Below are 24,786 nucleotides of genomic sequence, written 5' to 3'. Positions count from 1 at the left end.
GGGGTCAAAGCCATTTTGTTGCCACTGAATTATTGCCCAAGTGAGACCCAGAAGACCTTCCTACAACCGGAAACGCCTGCTGAGTCGTTGCTGAGCTCACTGATTGAGTGCCTCCCAATCATTTGTCAACGTTTACAAACATTTCCATCTGACAGGAAGCAGCGTATGCAGTGAAATTTCACACAGGGCAGAGCGTAGTAAGTTCACTGAGTGACCCTGGTAGAAATCGGAAACTCTTGAAGCTGAAGTTCAGCTAACAAGATGGCACAGTGTAGTTCCAGTGACAGGCACAAGGCCTGGCCTATGCCAATACCCAGTCAACATGAGCTCAAGGAATTTCACCCCAACTAAAAACTTCTGGGACCAGCGATGAGAAGTGGGTCAAGCTGATGCCTGCGGTAAGAGCATCCCACAATGGAACAGCATTTCAAGTCCTTGCTGCTCCACTTCTAGTTCAGCTCCCTGCTAGTATGCCTGGAGGGCAGCAGGTGACCCGGGTGCGTGGGCCGCCACCACCAACGTGGGAGACCCAGATGGAATTCCTGACTTGAGCCTGACCCAGCCCTGGATGCTTCAGTCATCTGGGGAGTGAATCAGTGGATGTAAGCTCTCTCTCTCTCTGCCTTTCAAATAAATAAAGTCAATCTTGGGGCGGGGGTGGGGGGGGGGAACTAAACGAAAAACTTGTGCTTCAAAGGAGACTCTCAGTAAGACAATCACCCATATGAAGAAATCAAATAATTGCAAATCGTTTACCTGATAAGAGACTTGCACCTGAAAAACAAATAGTTCCTACAAGTCAAAAATAGGAAAGACAACCCAACTGAATGGCAGGTGAAAGAGTCAGTCATACAACACACAGCTGTCTTTGGGGATTGGCTCCAGGATCCCTGTGATATAAAAACTTATGGATACTCGAAGTCCCTTATATAAAATGGCATGATATTTGCATATTACCCAGGCCCATCCCTGTCATATGCTTTAAATCACCTCCAGGTTACTTACATACACTTACATACAATGTAAATGATATAGACATAGTTGCTCTGGTGAATGGCTTAGGAAAGAATGACAATTATATACACAACAAAAATGCTCACAGCGCTATTTATTCTTCATAATGGATAAAAAGCAGAGAGAAACCCAAGTACGTGCCAACTGAGGAATGGCTGAGTGAAACATGGGTGTATCCTTAACATGAGAGTACTGGCCAATCTCCAAAAAGGAACCAAGACAGCACAACACGAATAAACCTCAGGGTCATTACAGCTAGTGAAAGAGACGGCACGCAAAGATCAGGAAGATCCCTCATTTCTTTGGAAAGCACAGGCAGCTCTTGCCTAAGTGTGTGAGCCGAGGAGGGGATGTTACGTGACATTAGGCTATCAGGGACAGAATTGTTCTCTATTATTATTATCTCTTGCTCCTTCCCTACATCTTCAGTCTAGCAAATATTTCATTCTAGTCTATGAAATCCCATTTCTGGGCCCATTGCAATGGCTCAATGCCTAAATCCTTGCTTTGTATGCACTGGGATCCCATAAGGAGACTGGTTCGTGTCCTAGCCGCTCTACTTCCCATCCAGCTCCCTGCTTGTGGCCTGCGAAAGCAGTGGAGAACATTCCAAAGCCTTGGGACCCTGTAGTGGTCTAGAAGAAGCTTCTAGCTCCTGGCTTCAGATAGGCTCAGCCTTTAGCTTTGTAGTCATTTGGGGAGTAAACCAACAGATGAAAGATCTTTCCGTCTCTCCTTATCTCTGTTAAATCTGTCTTTCTAATAAAAAGAAATAAATCTTAAAAAAAAAAAAAAAAGAAATTCCCTTTCTATATTTTAAAGTCAACAGAGACAATATTGAGGCCACTGCTCAAGAGTTTTGAACTCGAAGATAAAAGGCAAGGAGGAAGTGGGCGGGCATTTGGTGCAATGGTTAAGTCCCCACTCAGGACATCCACAGCCAATATCAGAGCGCCTGGCTGAGTGCCAGCTACTCTCTTCCAGCTATCGGATGATGGTCCAGGCACTTGGCTCTCTGGCACCATGCAGAAGATCTGGAGTGAGAACCAGGCTCTTGCTTTCAGCGTGGCCCAGCCTGGAGTGTCCTGGGCATTTGGGGAGTGAACCAGTAGATGGAAGATCTCTTTTCCATCTGTGCTGCTGCCTTTAAGTAAACTGAAGTAATAAAAATGGAAAGTGGGGAAGTAACCAAGGGTGCAGAAAAGATTCCCCAAGATGCAGTTACCGAACGGAACCACAGGGACTGAAAACACAAGCTGTTTCCTGTTTGTTTTAAAGGAAAATGAAAAAATAATCAGCCTCTACCTGGTTTTTTTTCCCCCCAAGATATAATGAAAGGAAGTGGGTTTAGGATGAAAATTTAAGTCTGGCAAATAGCACATTTTCCTAATAGAAGCTAATGACTAACAGGAATGAGTTGTCAAATATGGTAGGCAGATGGACGGTCTCTAACGACATCCATATCCCATTTCCCAGAAATGATGTTTAGGTTACATGGTGGGGGGCATGGAGGTGCCCCAGGAATTGAGGTGATAGTCGGCTGAGCTAAAGATGGGAGAAAGGATTGTTTAATTCGGGTGGTTCAATGGCATCACAAGAGTCCTGACAAATGGAAGGACACAGAAGAACTTCTTGGTTCGGAGTGATGTGTGAAGGGTAGTGATTTGAGGACTTGACTGGCAATGACACACCTTCAAGATGAAGAAGCAGGGCGGGGACCCAAGAAATCTGGGTGGCCTCTTGAGCATGGAACAAGCAAGGAAATGGATGGTTCTCTTACACACCTGTATCTTCTGACAGTCTGCCTTTTTTTTTTTAAGACTTATTTATTTTTATTGGAAAGGCAGACATGCAAAGAGGTGAGACAGAGAAAAGAATCATCCATCGGTTGGTTCACTCCCTAAGTGGCCGCAACGGCCAGAACTGAGCCAATCCAAAGCCAGGAGCCAGGAGCTTCTTCTTCTGAGTCTTCATGTAGCTGCAGCGTCACAAGGCTTTGGGCCATCCCCGCCTGCTTTCCCAGACCACAGGCAGGAAGCTGGATGGGAAGCGGAGCAGTCAAGATTAGAACTGGCACCCATATGGGACCCCAGCACGTTCACTGCATGCACCAGCAGTGGGTTGTGTTCAACTCGTCTCCAAGTACTTACAAGGAACTGTTCACACCGATTACCCACACCTGGAAACCCCAAGCAGTGTAAGCCCAAGCAAGAGTTGTGCCCAAGGGGGCCAGCACTGTGGCGCAGTGAACCAGTGGATGGCAGATCTGTCGCTCTCTCCTTAACTCCCCCTCTATGTGTAACTCTACTTTTCCAATAAATAAGGTCAATCTTAAAAAGCAAAAAGTGGTCTCCCAAGGTCATCATATAAACGTGGGCTGAACCCCCAGAAATCCTTCCAGGAGGTGAAGACTGGGTCCGATTCGGGATGTGAGCCCTCGTGCTCCACGCAGCAAACCTCACCGGGAAGGAAGATGCCTCAGTCCACCAGGGGCGGGCAGAAAAACGAGCCGTGCTCAGAATCCCTCAGCTGTGCCTCCCTCTGCTCTGCACATCGCCAGCCCGGCAAACCCCATGACTGCAGGGCAGGAGACGAACCAGGGCTCTTTCCCTTCCCTTCCTGGGCTCCCAAACGGCTTCTCTAGCAACGAGGCCACAAACACTGCCTCTCCCCTGGACAACCCGTCGTCCCCTTCGCTTCAAGGTACCGAGCGTAAGGCCCGAGTGAAGCAGCCCACCAGAGGCAGCCGTCACCAACCTGCCTGCCACAGCCAAGGCAGAGCCACCTTCCTGGCCAGAAACATCCCGCGCCGCACCATGGGGGCCGCCATCTTGGAGCATACTAAGACGACTGCCGGCCCGGGGGGTGTTGCGGGCCGGCGGAGGAAGAGGCGGGGCCTCTCAAGGGACGGACCAGTGGGCGCTCTAGGCGACGGCTAACTTCCCTCCCCCGTTTCCGCAGTTGGTAGGGCCCGGGACAGGATGGCCGTCGCTGGTCGGCCTTGGCAGCGAGGTGTGCTGCCGGCGCTGCGACTCTCTCTGTCTCCCGGGGCGAAAGGCTCCGGCTCCGCCTGCTGCCGCTACCCTCTCGGAGGTACCCGCGGGCTCAGGCGGTGCAAGGCGGGGAGGGTTGCCGGAGGAGGCGGAAATGTCCGGGGAGCATGCCCTTGCTCTCTAGTTGCGCGTCTGTGCAGCGTCGCGGTGACCCCCAAGGGTCGCAGACGTCCCTGGTGTTTGGAAACCCAAGGACACCTGCGGTCTTGACCCTGGAGCTCGCCTGAGAGGGGCGACTTTGCCTCCTCCTTACCTGGGTGGCCCTTTATACAGGGTTTGAAAATCCCAGCTTTGGCCACAAAGAATCCGAAAGACCCTAAGCAAGTTCGCTTATTTTGGAAATGATCGCTTAACGTGTTTGTGAAACGGCTTAAATTTGCACATGCTAGTGGGTGATATTTCCACACTGTATCAGGCGCAGACGAGGTCAATGCATTTTGCAACCACTGCTTGTTTAATCCAACAACACGCTGTGAGAGCCTTCTTTCTCCATTCCCTGAGGACAAAATCCAGCCCTTTGACCAAAGTCAGAAAAAACTGGTAGAGATGGGATTTGAAGCAGCTACTGTGAGACTGCTCCCCACCCGGTGAATGAATAGTAGTTTTTATGGTGGTCTTGCTAGAGTAGGACATACCCTTTGAGGGCGTGATTCTTTGCCTGACTTCGTCCATTTCCTCATACCCAGCTAAGGATTCTAACTGTTTCCACGGGTCATGTCTGACCCATCGCCAGGCTACTTGGAGTGCAGCATTGAAAGACCACATTCCTCATGCTAATACTGAGAGTTCCACCGTTCACTTGGGGGATTCTAAAGGGATGGAGAGACACCCCACCCCCCGCCAACTGTCACACAGACTTAAAAAAAACTTCGCCAGCTATAGACTGAGTGTTCCACCCCAACTACCAGTTGCCTTGGTAGGTCAATCCAGATGATTTCATGGACCTTACACAACCCATGGCCAGACATTCCCATTCTTGCCTTGGATAAACCCAAACTGGAGATTCCTTTTGCATTATGTGTATAGTCTTTTGTTGTTGTTGTTGTTTGGTTTAGAGGTTTATTTATTTGAAAGAGTTACAGAGAGAGGAAGAGGGGGAGATCTTCAATCCCCTGGAGTGATCCCCAGATGGCTGCAGAGGCCAGAGCTTGGTTGATCCAGAGCCAAGAGCTAGGAGCTTCTTCTGGGTCTCCCATATGGGTGCTGGGGGCATGCTCCTCTGCTTTCCTTAGGCACACATTACAGGGAGCTGAGTTGGAAGGGGAGCAGCCAGGACTAGAACCAGTGCCCATATGGGATGGTGGTGCTGGCATTTATATTATATTTTTAACATGCTTTTTATGCCTAATGGCTGGTGTCTGTTTATCCTATAAATACCAACTTCCTGTCAACCTGTTCTTTAAAATTAGCTCTTTGCTGGTTCATTTCATATACGGAGACCAAGCTTCTCATGCTGAGGAGGAGTCTTCTCTGGTTGTCTGGAAATGTTTCTTTTTTTAAATTTATTTATTTTTATTGGAAAGTCAGATATACAGAGAGGAGAGACAGAGAGGAAGATCTTCCGTCCGATGATTCACTCCCCAAGTGGCCACAATGGTCAGAGCCAAAGCCAGGAGCCAAAAGTTTCTTCCAGGTCTCCCATGCAGGTGCAGGGTCCTAAGGCTTTGGGCTGTCCTTGACTACTTTCCCAGGCCACAAGCAGGGAGCTGGATGGGAAGCAGGGCTTCTGGGATTAGAACCGGTGCCCATATGGGATGTTGGTGTATTCAAGGCCAGGACTTGAGCCACTAGGCCACCACACCATTCCTGGAAATTTTCTTCCCACTATCAGGCTTACTGTCCTTGTTGAACTAAATTGTCTATAATGAGGATAAGGCTGGCTAATTAGGGGCAATCAGGCTCTACTCTTGTTATTTGCTATGCAGAAAACCGAAGTTTGTGATTTTTCCTTATTCTCGTTTTTAGCTAGAAGATACCTCCTTACAGATAACATTGTGAAGTTGAAAGAATTCCAGCATAAGAAGGTGGCTGTCGCATACAATCTTCCTGGCACCAAAGGTAACGCCATCTGCTTCACTCATTCTTCCACCTGCCACCTGCTGCTTGGCTGCTGCAAACCCTGCAGTGTCCTCTGTCTGATCCCTTCTCCCAGGATGCCGGAGAGCTGCTCCAACTGGAGCTGCCGCCCACCGCCTCGTCTGCATCTGTGTCCGAGCATCCGACTCCTGAAGGGGCTGATCGTGGTGACAGTGCTGAGAGCTGCAGGGGACTGGCCACCACACTGCTTGATGTCAGCCTCAGGGACACTTTTCTGTGTTGCAGCTTCAGGGCAGAAGCACGTAACTCAAGCGCGAAGTGAAGGAAAGCGGGGCCGTGTGTGATGGCGCATTTTGATACGTTTCTCCTTTGTGCCAAAAGTAGGATTGTAGATATCTTCTGCAACAAGGAGAAATTTGACAATGAAGTGTGGGATTTGTTTAGAAAAAAAAAAATCCACTGTGCTTGGGGCATGTAGAGGAAACAAAATGCTGATGGTTGCTGAAGTTGGATCATGCGCATTTAGGGATCACTTTCCTCTTCTCTGTTCTTTGGGGAATGTTCATAAATTCTTACTGTAAAACAAATGATAACACAAGATCTCCAGTACCTGGATCTATTCCTTTCAGCATCTCAGGAAACTTACCCTGCCCATTCATGTCCTCCTGGACTTCTTTATACATACTTGTAGGACTCTCCTCTTTTTTTTTTAGATTTATTTATTTTTATTGGAAAGTCAGATATGCACAGGGGAGGAGAGATAGAGAGGAAGATCCTCCATCTGCTGCTTCACTCTCTAAGTGACCGCAGTGGCCAGAGCTGTACTGCTCCGAAGCCAGGAGCCTCTTCCAGGTCTCCTGCACAAGTGCAGGGTCCCAAGGCTTTGGGCTGTCCTCCACTGCTTTCTTGGGCCACAAGCAGGGAGCTGGATGGGAAGTGGGGCCACCAGAATTAGAACCGGTGCCCGTATGGGATCCCGATGTCCATATGGGAGCGGGTGCAAGGTGAGGGCTTTAGCTGCTAGGTTACCACACCGGACATAGGATTGTCCTCTTTGAATAACTCATTGTCCCTGTGGCCTTTCCTAGTGGTAAACACAGGCCTTGCCTCGCTACCAAATGCTTGTGTGCCATTGGTTGGCCCTTCTCACCTCCATCTCATCTAGTCCAGTTCCAGAAATGGGGCTTCTCTGCCCCTCCCTGCTGTTACCCCGCTTGCAGGACAAGAAGATAAACCACAGACGAGCAGGAAAACAGGTTCATCTCCGGCTTGGAGACCAAGTCAAAGATTTCACTTCAGTCTTTCTCTGAGTCCCGGAGAGTCTTAGCAGGTCAATGTTTTATGTGTTTATTTGTTTTTGCTTTTAGTTTATTTTCCTTTTTATGTCACAGAGAGGAAAGGGGCGATCCTCCACCTGCTTGTTCATTGCTCACAAAAGCCAGGGTGGAACAGGTGAAAGTGAAGGGTGCAGGATGCAGCCCAGGTCTTCCACGTGGATAACAGGGATCCGAGTACCTGAACCAGCACCCTGCCTCCCAGGTACACATTAGCAGGAAGCTAGAATTAGAAGTGGAACCAGCAATCAAACTCAGGCATTTGGATACAGGATCTGATATCCCAGACGGCATTTTGGTCACTGTGCCAAGCACCCACCCACTTGCAGCCTTGGTTTTGGGTCTTTGGAGATGTCTGTGGTGCCAGCCGCATGTCGCTGCCCAGTTGTGAATCCCGATTGTTATGAAGATAAATCGGTAACAGTTGTTACAAACAAGTGTTGCTCTCCAGGTGCTTCCATCTCACAAACCTTTATCCTGTTTGTGGTTGTGTAAGTGAAGATGGGACGGTCCATCACATCGTATGACCAACGTCAGCATGCTCTGTTGTTAGTGTTACAGCATCCTGTCAGCATCTTGTCATCTTTGTTTTTCTTCGCTCTGTCTTGTCTTTTTGGTAATCATCCAACAGCTGGTTCACTCCCCAAATGACCACAATGGCTAGAGCTGAGCCTAAGCAAAGCCAGGAGCCAGGGTCTCCCACATGGTTGCATGGAGTCCCTAGGCTTTGGGCCATCCTCCACTGCTTTCCCAGGACACAAGCAGGGGCTGCTGGGACGCAAACTGGTGTCCATAGAGGATGCTGGTGCATGTGAAGAGAGGATTAGTCAATTAAACTACTGTGCTGAACTATAAGTGTGGTTTCTTAAAAAATACAAAAGGAGAAAGTGTTTGTTTTCATCTACTTGAAGGGCAGAGTGCCGGAGAGAGAGAAAGAGAAAGAGACCATCTTCCATGTGCTTTTTTATTCCCCTGTGCCCACAATCACCAAGGCTGGGTTGGGCGTAGCCCAGGAGGCCAGACTCCACATGGGTCTCCAGCATGGGTGACAGGTCCCAAGCACTCGAACTGTCATCTCTCGTCTTCCCAGGATGCATTGGTAGGAAGCTGCAGTGTTGCTAGGACTCGACACTCCAGGAAGGAATCCAAGTGTTCCAAGTTGCGGCTTACCCTGCTGAGCCACGACTGCCAGCCTTCTTCTCGGTGGCTTCTTCGAAGCTCTGGGCCTTGGCACAAGCCTGCTTCAGACCTCCCCTCCACCCTGAGATCAAGCAGGTGCAACCCAGGCAGTCTGCCTGACGGCCACCGCCCCTGTTCTTTCTTCCAGAAGCCTATTTTCGGAACTTGGAAGACAAACTGGCCCAGAACCAGCTCATCCTGAGGGAGGAGTTGCAAACCTTGCTTCATTTGTGCGAGACCCGGGACGATGTGGAGCTGGCTAAGAACGTCATCTACAGGTGAGGCACCTCCTCAGGGGCCTGCCAGCCTTCCCCTCCTGTCGCCTCTGCGCTCGTGACTTTCAGATCTCTTGCCTCCAGACATTCATGTGTAGCTGTTGAGCAAACAGTGTCGGGAGCGTCTCCAGGGTGGTTCACACTAGGCAGGTGGAAGGACGGAGAGACATAACTCCCATGCAATCGCCAGCGCCAGGGCTGCAGATTCCACCTGCACGGATGCATCCGTTTCTGTGCATCCTCTGTCCCTCAGACCTGCCACTCGGGACATGTGTCTTAGAGAGTTTTCTCCCAGGACCACTTGCCTCTCCTCCCTGGTACGGTCAGAAATCTGCTTGCTTCTGCACCCTTGCTGTCTCTCACCTGCAGCCGTCCTTTGTGTCTGCGACCCCTGAGTGTCAGTTCTCGGCATCTCCCACTCGCATCTCCAGTTGGACTACTAACTGTTTGCCCTCCTCCAGGGTTCTGCCCGGCTGCCACAGCATGGACCTTGCATGCTCTTGGGGCAAAACCAATTCTGAAAGGCAGAGTTCTGCATGTGGACCAGCATTTATATTGTACATTTATAGAAAAAAAATCTGAGATATTTGTATATAGAATACTGGAAGAATACATACCAAAAACTAAGTGTCATTCTCTGAAAATCACTGAACTGGTTTTGTTTTGTTTTGTTTTGTTTTTTTCTGGTCCATCCAAATGCATGTATGTATTTCTGGTTTCAGAAACTTGCCCACAGCAGCTATTACTAACATTATAATATAAAACATTGATATTATTTTCTAAGGTAAAAGAAAAAAAATATTACACAACATTTGTTGAGAATAAACACCGAATTAGAAAGAACTATTTCACAAATTGTGCTGTGCCAGTTACCTGTTGTTGCATAACAAACCATGCCAGTCTGTAGTAGCTGAGCCTGATGAGCTCCAGGGGTCAGGAATGAAGGCCATTTGTACCGCACAGTTTTGCTGGTGGTGAAATCACGCACTTGTGGGCAGTCAGCTGGTACCTGGGCTGTGCTGGCCAGGACAGGGTACAGAGTCCCAAAGCTTTGAGCTGACCCTGACTGCTTTCCCAGACCGCGGGCAGGGAGCTAGATGGGAAGTGGGGCCACCGGGAAACAAACTGGTGCCCATATGGGATCCTGCCATGTGCAAGGCAAGGGCTTTAGCTACTAGTGCACTGCACTGGGCCCAGTAATTTTTAATTTTTTTTTTTACCAGTGTAAATACTACTGGGATAAGGAACTGCCTCCTAAAACGTGTTGTTTATTTCTTTTTTTGGGCTCAGAGGACATGAACTTGAAAACCCGTCAGTGTAGACTGTCACAATTTCTGCTGAAAGTGCTCTGCTTTATGAGCCCACTGTGTCCACAAACTTGATTTCTGTGTTTCAGTCTCACATTTGAGATCCCACTTTCCATTTGTCTGCATTTGGTAACTCAGAGCCACTGGGTGCTTAGAAGAATAGAAAATCAGGATGTGAATTCTGAACTCTTATTTTTATTGTAAGTGGAGTGTGACCCATGCTCCCTTTTTGATGCTGGTGGCTCCCCAGCCAGGTGCCGGCCACAGCCCTGTCCGTCTGTATTACGTGTGATTGCGTGGTTCTTTGGTGCCAGATGGTCCTCCTCGTGTCTAAGGCAGGACACATTGATTCTCGAAATTTCCTGACTCACAGTTCTGCAGTTCTGACTGCCTGCAGAAATCCCAAATCACAGTCAGATGTCCACCAGCCGTGAGTGAGAGGTCGGATTCCAGAATGACACTTGGATTTATTTGTTCAGCAAGGGGGTCGAAGCCCTCACGTGCCTCAAGCTTAGAGCAGCAGAGAGGGAGACAAGATGGAAAATGAAGCCAGTGCGAACGCAGGCCTTCCCTCTCTCCCTTGCTTTGTTCTCGGTGGGGTCCTTGCTCAGGAGGCCCCTGCGTTCCCGCGTGGGCTCCTAAGCCGACCCAGCCGGGTCACTGCTCAGGTCCTGGAGTGATGACATGCGCATTTGCCTCCCTGGCTCACATTGACCAGGCTGTGTCCGCTCCTGACAAACGCCGTCCCCTCTTGGTTTGTCCCAGTGTCTGTTCCCCCGCACTAGAGGGGACCCCAGACGGTCTTGAGATCTGCTCTTGTCTTCCGCCTTCATTGTACCCCAGCACCTGGCGGGGTGCGGACTGCAGTGTGTGGCCATCCTGTTTCCTGTGTCCTGCCTTCCACGGCTCACTGACTCCGCTGGCCTCCCAGGTACCACGCAGAGAACACAGCTGCCACGCTGGCGGAATACAAGTTCGGCCCCCTCTTCATGAGGCTGTGCTACGAGCTGGATCTGGAGGAGGCCGCGCTGGAGCTCATCAAGGACCGGGTAAGTAGCTGCCTGCCGGTCACATTCCCTGCCGCTGTGGTCTCCGCTTGCCTAGGGTCAAGTCCGCAGAGGGACCCACACTGTTCCCAAGGCCGCTCTGTGGAGACAGACTGCTGGGTGGCATGAACGCAGCCCTGCGCTTCTGTCCCCCGGGAGTCAGAGCCCAGGACAGGGACATGGGAGGTACAGGGACAGGCGACGGCTTCAGCTGGGGTGCACGTGCGAGAACTGAACACGTGTCTGCTTTCCCAGACATTTACCAGGATTCAAACCAGCACCCCTGTGCACAGCTGGCTTTTGATCCTATTTCTTTCTTTCTTTTGTTCGTTTTTGGGGTTTTTTTTTTGCATTTTAGTATATATGTATTAAAAATCTGGAAATGCACTAAACTAGATTTCTTTAGGGGGTAGAATTACAAATGAGTCTCACTTTTTAATGTATTTTTATATTATTGGGTTATATTTGAAATAAACTTGGATTAGGGCCCAGCACAATAGTCTAGCATGCACCTCGCCTTGCACCCACCAGGATACCATATGGTCACTGATTCTAATCCCAGCAGCCCTGCTTCCCATCCAGATCCCTGCTTGTGGCCTGGGAAGGCAGTAGAGGACGGCCTAAAGCCTTGGGACCCTGCACCTGCATGGGAGACCCAGAAGAGGCTCCTGGCTCCTGGTTTCGTATCAGTGCAGCTCTGACCGATGTGGCTACTTGGGGAGTGAATCAGTGGATGGAAGATCTCGTTTTCTCTTCCTCTTTGTGTCTCTCTCTCTCTCTCCTTTGTCTTTCAAACAAATAAGATAAATCTGATTTTCTAAAAACTCCGAAGCAGCACGCCATTCTGAATGGCCTGGCTCACGCGGCGATGACAGCATCTTAACTTTGTTCAAGAATAGATCCCTGGTGTGCCAGATTCCCTAGAGAATTCAGGAGGCCAAGTGGATACAGGATGTAGAAGAAGCCGTCAAGAGACAAGACGCAGTGTAAACACCTTCTTAAAAGTTGTAATTGCTGGCTGAACTACTGTTTTGTTTTTTTCATTAGCAATTGCGAGGTTTCTTCACAGACTCCACGTCATTCAACATTCTCATGGAGATGTTGTTTGCTAAAGGCAGATATCAGAGTAAGTACTATGGCCTGTTTGCTGCGAAAGCCATTGGGGAGATGCGAAAGGGAAAGGAGGACCGTGCAGAGCTGCCACCTCTGTTGCTGAGCGCCCGGATCACGGAGACCTCAGCCTGTCTGGGTTTGCAAAGACTGCCTGGTGTCCCGTGCCATTCCAGATTTTCCTCGTGCTAAAATGGTAGCAGGTTGTAAGGTGCTGCTAGCTTTTTGTTGCATGTTGTGATTCTTGCAACAACTGTAAGCGGACTATTATCTGTGCTGTGGCTTTTTGGTGGGTGGTGTTGAACAGGTGAGGGCTGCGGGGGCCGACAGCCAGAGCAACTCTGACCCTAGCGGCCCACGCCTCCCCTTTCGGCAGGTGCACTGGAGGTCCTGATAGAGATGAAAGACCAGGATGTGAAATTTAGCAGAGATACCTATGTGCTTGCCTTTGCCATCTGCTACAAACTGGTAAGGCTGTCTTCCCCTTTACCCTCTGAGCATTGGGGTAGTACTGGAAAGAGGAGTGATTGACTGATGGTTCATAGATAATGTTTAGTTCCTCTGATGTGTATTTTCTCATCTGGTGCCAATACTTCCGTTGAAAATGTGTTCATCGGTAGAAGACTCGCTGTGTGAGACAGCTGCATGATGGGAAAGACAAGGTTGTCATCTTGGCACCTGCCAGGATGTGGAGTGTGAGAACAGGAGAGGCCGTGTTTGTGCCTTGTCTCTCTTTGTAGTTCTGGACTTTCCATCCCCGAGTCCTGGTGCCTTCTCCTGTGGCAGTCTTCCCAGCCTTTCATGGCAGATGCCAAGACTACTTTGTCCTCATCATGCGGGAGTTGGATTACCATTTATCCTCTCTTAAATATATGTTCTGTGTCTCCTCTGGCATTGTCTGACATTATATTTGCAAGGTGCAGATTCTGCACCCCCCTCTGTGGGAGTTGTGGGGCCTTCCGTGTCCCAGCATCTAACAGGGTGCCTTACATAAATGGGTATGACATGAAAATGAGCTCCTTGTGGATGCAAGGCCTGTGAGTGCTTCTTTCATTGCAGAGTGCTTCTTGCACACAAACTGCTATATCAGACTTGATCTGAGCATCTGACACACAGCTGACCATGTCCGCTCACAGGAAGCTGCAGCGACTCTGTGGCCTGAGACAGGCTGTGTAGTGCAGGGTTTTTGCCACTGTGACCCAGCAGCCCCTCGTTTGGGACAGGTGGTGTTGCTGTTCTTTCGGGAGTTTTTCAGTGGCCCGTGTTCTCCTGCCTTGCTTGGGGCCCCTTTGTTTTCGGTACATAGGAAGGTGTGGTTAACTGGATTTCCAAAGCTCACACAAGTGACTGCCGTTGTATGGTCAGGCCCTGTGCGTTTCCCTATTGCTGTTACCACACAGTCATCATTCTGCAGAACTTAAATTAACAGCATGTATTAAGCAGGCTCCTCTCTGCACAGGACAGTCCTGAATCTTTTAAAATCTGCATGACTTTAAGAGAAGAAGCCCTGATCAGAGGAGACATCCTCTGCAGGAGAGCAGCCTGCTTCGCCGTGGCGTTAGCGCTCCGTCAGGTAAGGCTTTGGGGTGCACAGAGGTGGTCAGATTGGGCAGAACTGTATTTTGGTTCCTTCATTTATTGCATTTTTACCCTCCTGACTCCCTTGCAAAGAAATTCCCTTCAAGAGATGAATGGCTTTGTTGCCATGGCAACCTAAGACTATGCCTACAAGAAAAAAAGGAGGGGTGTTATTTATTGTTGAGAAACTAACAAGCATTTTTGTTCAGAAGGGATCAGTTAAGATCCCGTGGAGAATCGAGAATCAGGCAGGAAAGCTGCGCTCTGAGAGGAACTGCTTGAGTCATTAAAATGAAAATTTCAAGTGACCCAGACCATTGAGTTGTCAGGGAGACACTGGTCCAAAGCTGAATTCATCTCCAGAGTGGGGAGGGGATCTCACAGTGAGACCCAGCTGATACTATTTGGATGGGGTTTTTGTGATCATTTCTGCTGCCCCCACCGGATAGGTGGACGCCAGCAAGGCTCCGAGGCAAGAGGGGGTTCGGCGTGGAGCCACCTCTGTCATGGTACCTGGGAGCTGGAAGGCTGAGCGTCCACCCTGTCTCAGGAATAGCCCCTTCCTCCGAGATGTCCCATTCCAAGACTTAGGAAATGAGACACCTTTCCCACTTGCCCTGGGTAAGAGGAAACATCCTAGCAGGTGTGCCTGGGCCTTTGCTGGCTTCTGGGTAATGAGAAATCCGAGAAACAGAGCTGTTTGTGCAGGCTGCTGGGAAAAGCCCCGACAGGACCCAGGCTGAGGACATACCCTCGCCGGGTGTCCACTGGGTTTCCTCAGCTTCTCTCTCTCCTTGCTCTGTCCGTTAAGATATCTCCTACAGCAGGCCTTTCTGTTTCCCTTTGAAGCACCTGTCACAGTGTTCCTCCCCCCAGGGTGTGGGTTAGACTACTGGGTGCACAGGTGCATGTTGCTGCTGGCTCATCATCAGTTGTGTCCCTCGCTCGACTGTCTTTCTTGGTCGTGTATGTGGCTTTTGCCCTGACTTGTGTGTTGTCTTAAAACACCATGTCCAGCACATCCGTCACCGTGTTTTGTTTGTCTCTTCAATCTGATTGGGTTTGTTTTTGTCTGGTCCATACCTTTTCCTAAGCACCCCTCTTCTTCAGTCATCTTTGTAAATCTCTCAGACGTGTCTCAGATACTGCATACATTTCAGCTTTGCTTCTGTTGCTAGCCGTTCTTTTAGTGCAATGCTCGAATACAAGAAATGGTAAAATTTGCAAATTCCCCTTTTCTCTGATTTTCCTCCCTCATGTGACTTTAGTTGATATCTTCTCTCTTCTTGTGTTCACTTCCCTCTCACATCTGCTTGGTTTGTCAGCTTTCAGTGTTGTTGTTTTTCAATCTGCAGATAATGAAGATGAGGAAGTGGGGGTGCTTTGACTCCTTACCTGGTTTTCTCCCCTTCTTCCTGACTTCTCACAGTGTTGGTCCCTCGTTGTGCCATGTTCACTTGGACTGTTCTGTAATTGTGTCCCCACATGTGATTCAGTCTTGTGTGTAGTTCAGTAGGATCTTTCTCTATTGCATACTTGATTTTCCAGCCTTCTCTTGATAGGCTGAGGCCTTGTCTTCTAGCAAATTCCTTAGGAGAATAATGTTCCATGAGAATTGCTGTGAAGGCGAAGGCTGGCATGATCTCTGTTCCACTTCCGATTGATGTGGTCTTGCTCTTTTTTCTCATTTCCGTCCTCTAGACCTTTGGAAATATTTTTCTTATGTTCCTTTCCTTTTTTATTAAAAAGAAAAAATTACTCTTGGAGCTGGCATTGTGATCCAGTGGGTTAAAGTGCCACTTGCAACACTGGCATCGCATAGGAGAGTGTCAGTTTGAGTCCCGGCTGCTCTGCTTCTAGTTGGACTCCCGGCTAATGTGCCTGCAATGGCAGAGCAGAGGGTCCAGCTGCTTGGGCCTCAGCCGCCCACTCGGGAGACCAGGGTGGAGTTCCTGACCTCTGCCTGGCCCAGGTCCTGGCCGTCCGGGGAGTGAACCAGATTTCATCTCTGTCTCCCCCTTCCTCTGCCCTTCACATCGATCACACAGTCTTTATTGAAAAATCACCTTGATGGCATGTATGTGCTGCATCTATTTTGATTATTCATCACTGAAAAATATTTCTCTTAGGGCGAGTCATTTGCAGAATATTGATGTCAGAGAGAGAGAGAGAGAGAGAGAGAGGGAACGGACAAGCAAGCGGAGTTTCTTTAGTCCATCAGGCTTTTCTTCCGTATAACCCAGTGTCCGCGTGCATCCAGGCTTTTGTCCTCCCTAGCCAGTGGGAAGAGGTGTTGGTGCAGTTGCCAGTGGGCAGTTCTCTGCTGCTCCCATGGGGAAGGAGACATCTCAGCTGTGACCATCCTCAGTTGCCCACTCCTGACCGGTGTGCTCCCTCTTCCCATCATGCCTTCGGGTCATCGCCCTGAGCTCTGACATGCACAGTAGCATCCTCCTCCGATTGCCATCTGCTGCACCTGCCCGACTCCGTCTGTCCTATTCTGGCATGGCCGCCGCCTCTCCTGGGCTTTGAGGTTTTCTGCATGCTGGCGATGTCCAAGACGGGGTTCATGTTGTATTTCTCATGCTTGTTTTTCTGAAAGGCAGTTCCCCTGGAGAAGGAGGAATGCAGGTGTGAGACCTCCATCCCCAGGCTGAGCTCAGGTCACTGTTGGAACAGCCGCTCACAAACCTGAGGTTGGAGTGTCTTAAGGAAGTTTATTTCTGGTCATCAAAAGCTTTGCTCTGTGAACTTCCAAGCCCTGGGTCCTCGAGTATGCTGGCTCCTCTAAATGACCTTGATGGTGGCACGACGATCTTGGCTTGAACTATAACCTATTTTTCTCCCTTCTAGAATCAGGTGGAGAAAGCCGTGTCCATTTTTTCCCAAATCATGAATCCGGAAAGCGTAGCCTGCATTAACTTAAATGTAAGTGACTTTTGGGGGGTTTCAAATAAGACTCGACGTGTGCCGAAATGATGCCGAGTTGTTTTGTGTGCAGTGACTTCTTGGTCCAAGGTCTCCATTCTGTTCAAAGGAATCATCTGCTATTGAGCTCCTGTTTGCAAAACGGTGCAGCACCTTCTCCCCCATGAGAGGAGTCGGGACAGCTGCTGATTCCAGGCGCTTATGCATAAGTGAGAGAGGCAGATGGACTCAGAAAAACAACCGCGCTCAACACTGAAGGCATGAGGGGAGTCTAAGAAGGCTGTCGGATGTAGAGAGGTGAGGGGGGTAGAAATGGACTCTCATTGAGCCTTGGAGAAACCTGTCCTTGCCTCGTGGTGTCACTGTGATTAATGAGCTAGTGCACCACAGTGCATGAATTAGCACCTGACACTCGCCGAGTACAGCAGGTGCTCATGGCCCTCACTCCTCCTACCATCTGTCGCGTTGTGTCCTCTGGGCCACCTGTGTCTCTTGTTTGGAGCCTCGTTGCCAGGGTCCTGATTGTCCTTAAACAGAGAGTTGGGATGAGGAGAATGTTCGGGAAAGAGCGGAAGGCTGCAGGACCCGCTGTGCCATGAACCGGGGTAATAGGTCACAGCCAATGGGAGAGGAGGAAAAGACAGGGCTGCCCAGCAGGAACAAACCAAGGGGGCATCTTAGAAAGGAAGAGGTCATCGGCCGGCCTCAGGAAGGAGACAGGATGTGGCCTTGCTGGGATGCAGGGGCTGTGCACTCCTGGGCCGGAGAGTGGTGCTGGTGAGGCTGCTGGCCTAAGCTGCTCATCACAACCACGTGCACTCTGGGTCCTCAGGAAAGTTGATTTTCCTCCACAGTTCCTGTGATCTGCAAGAGCAGGTGCCAGAGTAGCAGCCCTTTTGTTGTGAGGATCCAAAGGGGTGATTGTAAAGCACTGAACGTGGCACCTGGCACACAGTCGGTGGTCATCGACTTGACTTGTCATGGTTTGACGTGAGGAAAGTTACTGAAACAATATCCCCTCGTAATCTGTCAACCCAATGACTAGAACAACTCTAAGCTTCCAGAAAGACTGGGGGTGATGGTGATTTTTCAGTTCTCCCCACAAGGCTTGTCCTCAGGTGTCACCCCCACATCCATTCCCAGAAGACTTTCTAGAAGGACCCGGCACTATCCGCGGGCCTCCCGCCTCGGGTGGGGTAGGAATGCAGGGCATGTGGGTGCAGGGGGGAGGGTGCTTCACCTGGCCCATGAGTGGCTTCCACAGAGTGAAGGTAAGGTTGAGGGGAATCATGAGGTGAGAAATTGAAGCCAGTGGCAGGGCCTAGTTTTTGCTTCATTTACCTGAGACTCCCATCCTTAGGTACTTCCTGTCTGTTAGTTCAGTTTCTATCACTCTCTGAGGAATCTGCCTGTCTCCAGTGCGGGTGTGAAAGTGAAGATGCTGTAGTGAAATATAGATATTTTTTGAGACTTACGTATTTTTATTTGAAAGGCCAAGTTACAGAGAGAGAAGGCGGGATGGAGAGAGAGATCTTCATCTGTGGGTTTACTCCTCAGGTAGTCACAGTGAAGCCAGACACTTCATTCTGGTCCCCCACTTGGGAACAGGGGCCATCCTCTTCTGCCTTCCCAGCTGCATTAGCAGGGAGCTGAATTGGAAGTGAAGCAGCTGGGGCTTGAACCGGTGCCCATGTGGGATGCTGGTGCCATAGACGAGGCTTAACCCGCCACTCCGCAGCGCCAGCTGTAGGGCTGCATGGGCATCTTTAACCCAAGTGTGAAATCAGCCATTCCTTCCCAGTAAAAGAAAAGATGTGAACCTGGATGTCAAGAGCTGTACTACGCCTGGAATACACTCCCCGGCTCGGATCCCTCAGCCCAGTCCACACCCATCTTCCACGGTGGCTGGGAGAATCCAGCAAAGACTGGTTTTAGATGAGAATATATCTGGTGGAAATAAGCCTGGAGCCTGCGAGAGTGGAGCGCTCCAACCCCAGGAGAGAGAGCGATGCAGGGTGCGGGGCCTGGGGTCAGGGGCCAGGGCAGCCCCTCCGAGAGCTGGAAGGAAAGGTCGGCCGGTGGTGGTGCATTGGGAACGGGCCTGCCTTGGGCAGGGACTGTGTAGGAATCTGGAATATGAATCACCTTTCCCATGGAGGAAGATTTGTCTTCCCAAGAATTATCTGTTCTCCAGGAACTTAGGTCATTTTATTGTTTAAAAATTCCCAGGAAATTCTTCCAAATGCTCAATCTAAACAACATAAGTACGTTTTGTCTTCCTGGGGGGGGGGTGTGGGGGGGTGGGTGCCATTCTCAAAATTGATAATCTGTCAGGTTTTTGGTGTTTGTTACCATAGAACTTCAAAATCATTTGGTGGGCCCGAGTTTGTCCCAGTCCGTCTGCCACTTGTAACCCTTTCAGGCAACTCCGTAATCGTTAAGGCTTGGGAACCTGAGCAGTGGGACACAAGGATCCAGTCAGCATTGGCAGAAACAAGTGTGGGATGTGAATTTTTTTCGGAGCGACTCTAAAAATGCCTGCCTCCCACTAAAATCCAGTGCTGCTGCCGCTTGAAAGTGGAACGTATCTAGTTTTCTCCCAACTTAATTCTCTTTGTCTCAGCCTTTTCCCTGGCACCTCTGTGGCCCGGTGGTTTCCTGCCTGCTAACCGAATGCAGTGATCGGGCAGCAACGTGAAAGAGACACACGGGTGTCGACTCTGTCCTCCCGTCTGCTTTTAAACCCATCGATTTGAAAAGAGCAGTGATCTCGCTTCAGCGATGCTGCTGAGCACCAAAGGGTTAACCGGAAATGGCAGAGTGATCAACACAGTATTAACTGTTTGAATTCTAATCCTTTCTCTGGAAATGTGACGTTCTGCCCAAACAGAAGGAAGCTCTTTGTAGAATGGCACGTACCATCTGAGGGGATGGACATGCGATTACCTTTCCTACTTAGATCATGTACTTGTTAGCATAAGTGAGAGTGGCTTGTGCCTCCTCCTAGCTCATCAGGTCACCGTAACGTCCTGGCTTGCACTGTGGGGTCTCCTGGTGCAGCATACACAGGACAGGAGAGAGGATGCTGCTCCCCTAAGTCCCCTGGAGCAGGTGCATCACCCACATGCACAGGTTAGAAATTACATTTGGTTGGGAGCAGTGAAGACAAAAAAAAAAAAAAAAGAAGCCACATATATACAATCTTTTTTTCCTTTTTTGCTTAAAGATTTAAAGATTTGTTTTTTATTGGAAAGGCAAATTTACAGAGTGAAGGAGAGACAGAGAGAAAGTTCTGCCACCCGCTGGTCCACTCCCCAAGTAGCCACAACAGTCAGTGCTGAGCCAGTCTGAAGCCAGGAGCCAGGAGCTTCTTCCGGGTCTCCCACGCAGATGCAGGGTCCCAAGGGCTTTGTGTCATCTGCCACTGTTTTCCCAGATCAGCAGCAGGGAGCTGGATGGGACGTGGGGCAGTTGGAATACGAGCCGGCGCCTGTATGGGATCCTGGCATACAAGACGAGGACTTTAGCCACTAGGCTAGCATGCTGGGCCGGAGCGCCTTCTTTTTCTTGGATGTAGAAAGCTGGAGGTAGTCAGTCTAAGTCAGGTGTGGCATTTCCCAAACAACTTGTATTCATGTGTGCCTTTGGCCAAAACTTGATGCTGTGTCCACACAGAATTTGCAAAAACAACAAAAAGACAAACTTGGGAAATGCAGATCTGTGCATCGTTTGCCAGAGCAGCTCAGGTTAGAGAGTCCTGTTATGGAAAAAGAGGGGAGAGTGGGTGTGGACGGGAGACTTAGCAGTCTATACTACACCGTGATCCTCTGCTTCAGGTAAGAGAATAAGTGAAGCAAGAACTGTATGTTTCCTCCTGCTCAAAGCTCAGTTCGTGTTGGGTCACAGGTGTCCAGGCACGCACTTCCTGAGGCTTCAAAAAAGCAGTGGGACAGATAGTATATGTTTTGTAGATAGTTCTTCTTGCCCAAGTTTCTCCTGTTCCTTGCCCAATCAGTTGCCCTAGCTTCTTCTTCGAAAGCTGTGCGATCAAGGTGACACAGTATACTCTGCATTCGGACGTTGGTTTGAAAAAAACTCAGAGCTTTGTTTGTGCCTTTCATCAGTAACGGCATTGCCCTTCATCCACATGTTTTAAGAGGGAACCTTATTCTCAGGATCCCTGCTCAATCAGAGATCATTGCTGGAGGCGGGAAGAGAAGCGGGGACAGTTGACAAAGACACAATGTCCTCTTGCCAGGAGCCCCTGGCTTCTCACATAGGGCCCTAGTGATTTGTGTTTGCAAATTGCTTGGAGACCCCTCTCCACTTCCCGTTCAGTTAATGAGAGCTGCTGCCAGGAACTGGAGACATGGTGTGCCACGGGGCGCTTGGTCCTTGCCCCTGAGGAGAGAGACACTGGCAGCCAAATGGCAACTGAGTTTTATGAACCATGGGTATTAAAGAATTGTGATGGCACCAAGACTTAGCCTGCTTGCAAGCTGATTGGTTAGCCTGGCCCCACTCAGGGATGCTGCTATGGTGTCCACCACTAGGAGATGAAGGCTAGTTCCTGACAGCTGTCACAGTATCGGTGTTTTTGCATCGCATCCCTTTGCCTCAGTTCCTGCAAGGCAGCATGAGAAGCCCCATATGTGTCTTGCACACAGTGGGTTGAGTCTTAGGAGAGGAACCTGAGCTTAGGGAACCCAAATTTGTCATAACTTGCTTTGCCCTGGAAAAGACATTGGTTCTCTTGTGCTTGCAAACATCCTTGAGAAGACAGGGATTAAAGACTGGCAGAAGTTCAAGAAATTCCTGTCTCTCAGCATAGCCATGCTCATGATTTTGCCTGCACTTTAGAGCACTGGATTTAGATCCAACTCCTCGTATTGATATCTAGTCTGCTTGGAATTGCTTCGCTCTGTTCTGCAGGATCCAAGATGACTCCTTGGGGCAGGTGATGAGATACAGTGGGTTAAGCTGCCTCCTGCTACGCTGGCCTCCCATGTGAGCGCATGTTCAAGTCCCAGCTGCTCCACTTCTGATCCAGCCCTCTGCTGATACAACTGTGAAAGCAGTGGAGGATGGCCCAAGTGCTTGGGTCCCTGCCACCTATGTGGGAGACCCAGCTAGAGTGCCAGGCTGCTAACCTCAAGGGCCAATCTGATTGTTAAAACCATTTGGTGGGCCCGGCCCCATGGCCTCGTGACTAAAGTCCTTGCCTTGAATGCACTGGGAGCCTATATGGATGCCGGTTCTAATCTCAGCAGTTCCACTTCCCATCCAGCTCCCTGCTTGTTGCCTGGGAAAGCAGTTAAGGATGGCCCAAAGCCTTGGGACCCTGCACCCACATGGGGGACCCACAAGAGCTCCTGGCTTCGGATTGGCTCAGCACCGGCTATTGCAGTCACTTGGGGAGTGAATCATCGGACGGAAGATCTTCCTCTGTCTTTCCTCCTCTCTGTATATCTGACTTTGCAATAAAAATAAATAAATCTTGAGAAAGAAAAAAGCCATTTGGGGAAGTGAAACAGTAAATAGTAGATCTCTCTGCCCCTCTCTTCCTCCTGGAATGTGTTATATTTCTATAATGATTTGCTATGTGCTTGTTAAAAATGGAGTTTTCTTTTTTTTCCCTAATATTCATTCATGTATGAAGAGACATTTTTTATACCATGACTGATAGAGCAGAATAAACTTTTGGAGAAAAAATACATTTAGAACATAATACATCCAAGAATGAATGGCAGTTAACATTGGCGACTTCTAGGTTATTCTTATCCACATAGGATGCCAAGTTCGCAGGTGGCAACTTGACCTGCTATACCCCAATGCCAGCTCCCTCCTAGTCAGATCGGACCGGTGAATGGTGGTGAATGGCAGGATCATTCCCAAAGCCCAGTGCAGTAGCCAACTGCAGAAGTTCTGTAACAGATCGGCACAGGCAGGAATGCCTCATCAAGGCTCTGTCCTCTGTATGCATTGTGCATGCATCCCTGATGTCCCCAGTAAAGTTCAAGGTGCCCTCTGCCGCTGTTGTTGAAGGAGGTCGTGTGATGCTCATATCCTCTGAATCTAGAGCACGGAGTGTTGAGTACCCCCAAGTGCTGCTGCGTCGTGCATGCTTGTGTGTGACCTAAAGGTACCTTCCCCAGGTCACAAATGAAGTTGAAAGTCCCTGACCCAGGCTGACACAGCTGGTGGTCTCCATGATTTCAGCCTCCCATTTTCAGCTGGGTTTGCAGTGGTGGTGTTTTGATTCACCAGCAGAAAGCAGGCGTCGGCAGGTGAGCATCCTTCAAGGCATTTTTCCGAACCCGTGCAAAGTGCGTGAGGTGGAAAGAGCTCCAGAGGAGGTGGACACCTGTCGCTGCAGGCTTCCCTGGGTCTCAGGCTTGGCTCTGCGTGTCTGTCTCTCTGCAGGTTATGATCCACATCCAGTCCAACACGTTGGAAGCCCTAGTAGAGACACTCGGGGAAGCCGCAGGAGGAAGGTCGTCAAGATTTGTGAGAAGACTGGAGTTCTCGGAGGAGGTGGTGAGTGTGTGCTCTCGAGGTCGCCCCAGGTTAAATGGGTGGTCTTGGGAAGATCTCTGCCACTGAGCCCCCCGTGGAGAGAGCTGGCCCCGTGCGGCAGCCCCTCTGCTGCCCTGGAAGTGCAGGGCTTACATTCTTCCTCTGAAACTCAAGGACAGCTTTTTCCTTCTACATTATTCTTTTCCCCGTGCTGTTTACATCTCTTTCTCTCTTTTTTTTCTGAATGACCATTTTATCTTTTTCTCTCCTCTTAATCCCTTCTCACTCAGTTGATGACTTTGTTTGCCATTTTGTAGGAGGAGGAGGACTGTCCCCTGTACAGCTCAGCTCCCTTCCTGCATCCCCGTGGTGGTGCACACAGCTAGCATCGCCAGTCGGGTAGTGGATCCTAGAGCCTTTCCGCTCTGTCTCACTCCAATCCAGGAACTGTCTTACTCTTTTTTTTCTAACTGTTGAAATTACACACACACACACACACACACACACACACACACACACACAGAGAGAGACACAGACACATTTCTGCATACATGTTTTAATTTGTGTGGGACTAGCAAAAATCTCCCTAAATGCCTGCAGTGGCAAGAACTGTCCGATTTGAAGGTAGGAGCTGGGAACTCAATCCAGGACAGCTATGTTGGTGGCAGGGACCCGAATACTTGAGCCAACACTTGTTGCCCCCAGGGAGCGTATTACCAGGAATCTAGAGTCAGGGGCCAAAGCCTGCACTTGAACCCAGCACTCCCATTTGGATAACGGTTGTTCCAAGCATCAAGTTGACCACTAGGGTAAATGGCCTCCTTCCCCTTGTCTTGTGAAGCTTATCAGTGTCCTCTGCTTTGTGGGTCATTTCCTTGAGCAACCAATCAGATAGCTCATTACAAAAAAAAAGTCTCTCCCATTCAGATGAGAAGACATGGCATAACATGTTTAGCTAGGAACTCAATGTCCTAAAACATCAGCTCTTCACAAGATCATGTGGTCATGTACTACAAACCTGCAGAAAATTCAGAAGTAGAATGAAAAGCAAATTTGTTTTGTTTTCAAAAGTTTTTGAAATCCTTGCCTAGTTTTTTTTCGTAGTATAGATTTTCTATAACTTTTGCAATATCATCCCTTAGGTGATCTCAGTAAAAATGCCACTTTTTTCCCCCCCCTATAAAATTTAGTTGAAAGAACTCACAGCAAGACTAGCTGGGAAAATCCAGTGAAAGAAGAGCAGTAAGAGGTGGTAGGCCTACCGGCTTGTAAAGTGTGTTAAACCTTCCGTAATTCTAACTGTGGCTTGGACCAAGCACGAGAGGCCCCTTTGCACAAAGGCTGGCATCTCTAATCGATTAGAATGGACAGACTCTTCTGGAAAGTGCTGGAATAAGTTGCTAGCCAAT

The 24,786-nt window shown here is 49.4% G+C and overlaps 2 protein-coding genes across 3 annotated transcripts in view; one reads left to right on the top strand and one right to left on the bottom strand.

Annotated features, from left to right (window-relative positions):
- Nucleotides 1–3,852, bottom strand: part of MRPS27 (mitochondrial ribosomal protein S27) — a 62,576-nt gene extending 58,724 nt beyond the window's left edge. Inside the window, exon 1 of the mRNA XM_040979048.1 lies at nt 3,772–3,852. Coding sequence (XP_040834982.1) covers nt 3,772–3,844 — 73 coding nt within the window. The 5' untranslated portion in view covers nt 3,845–3,852. The remainder of the gene's footprint in view (nt 1–3,771) is intronic.
- A 143-nt stretch (nt 3,853–3,995) lies between these two features.
- PTCD2 (pentatricopeptide repeat domain 2) overlaps nt 3,996–24,786 on the top strand; it is a 41,892-nt gene continuing 21,101 nt past the window's right edge. The window contains exons 1-9 of one of the 2 annotated variants that reach the window (XM_040979046.1): nt 3,996–4,107; nt 6,033–6,125; nt 8,766–8,895; nt 11,131–11,248; nt 12,293–12,371; nt 12,732–12,823; nt 13,815–13,928; nt 16,787–16,861; nt 23,285–23,398. In XM_040979046.1, the coding sequence (XP_040834980.1) occupies nt 3,996–4,107; nt 6,033–6,125; nt 8,766–8,895; nt 11,131–11,248; nt 12,293–12,371; nt 12,732–12,823; nt 13,815–13,928; nt 16,787–16,861; nt 23,285–23,398 (927 nt within the window). Of the gene's footprint in view, nt 4,108–6,032; nt 6,126–8,765; nt 8,896–11,130; nt 11,249–12,292; nt 12,372–12,731; nt 12,824–13,814; nt 13,929–16,786; nt 16,862–23,284; nt 23,399–24,786 lie in introns of those variants that run through there. The other variant, XM_040979047.1, reaches the window with a different exon arrangement.

This window comes from Ochotona curzoniae, unplaced genomic scaffold (genome assembly GCF_017591425.1).
Source record: "Ochotona curzoniae isolate NIBS_2020 unplaced genomic scaffold, NIBS_Ocur_1.0 contig_293, whole genome shotgun sequence".
Classification (NCBI taxonomy): Eukaryota; Metazoa; Chordata; class Mammalia; order Lagomorpha; family Ochotonidae; genus Ochotona; species Ochotona curzoniae.
This window is presented reverse-complemented; position numbering and strand designations above follow the sequence as displayed.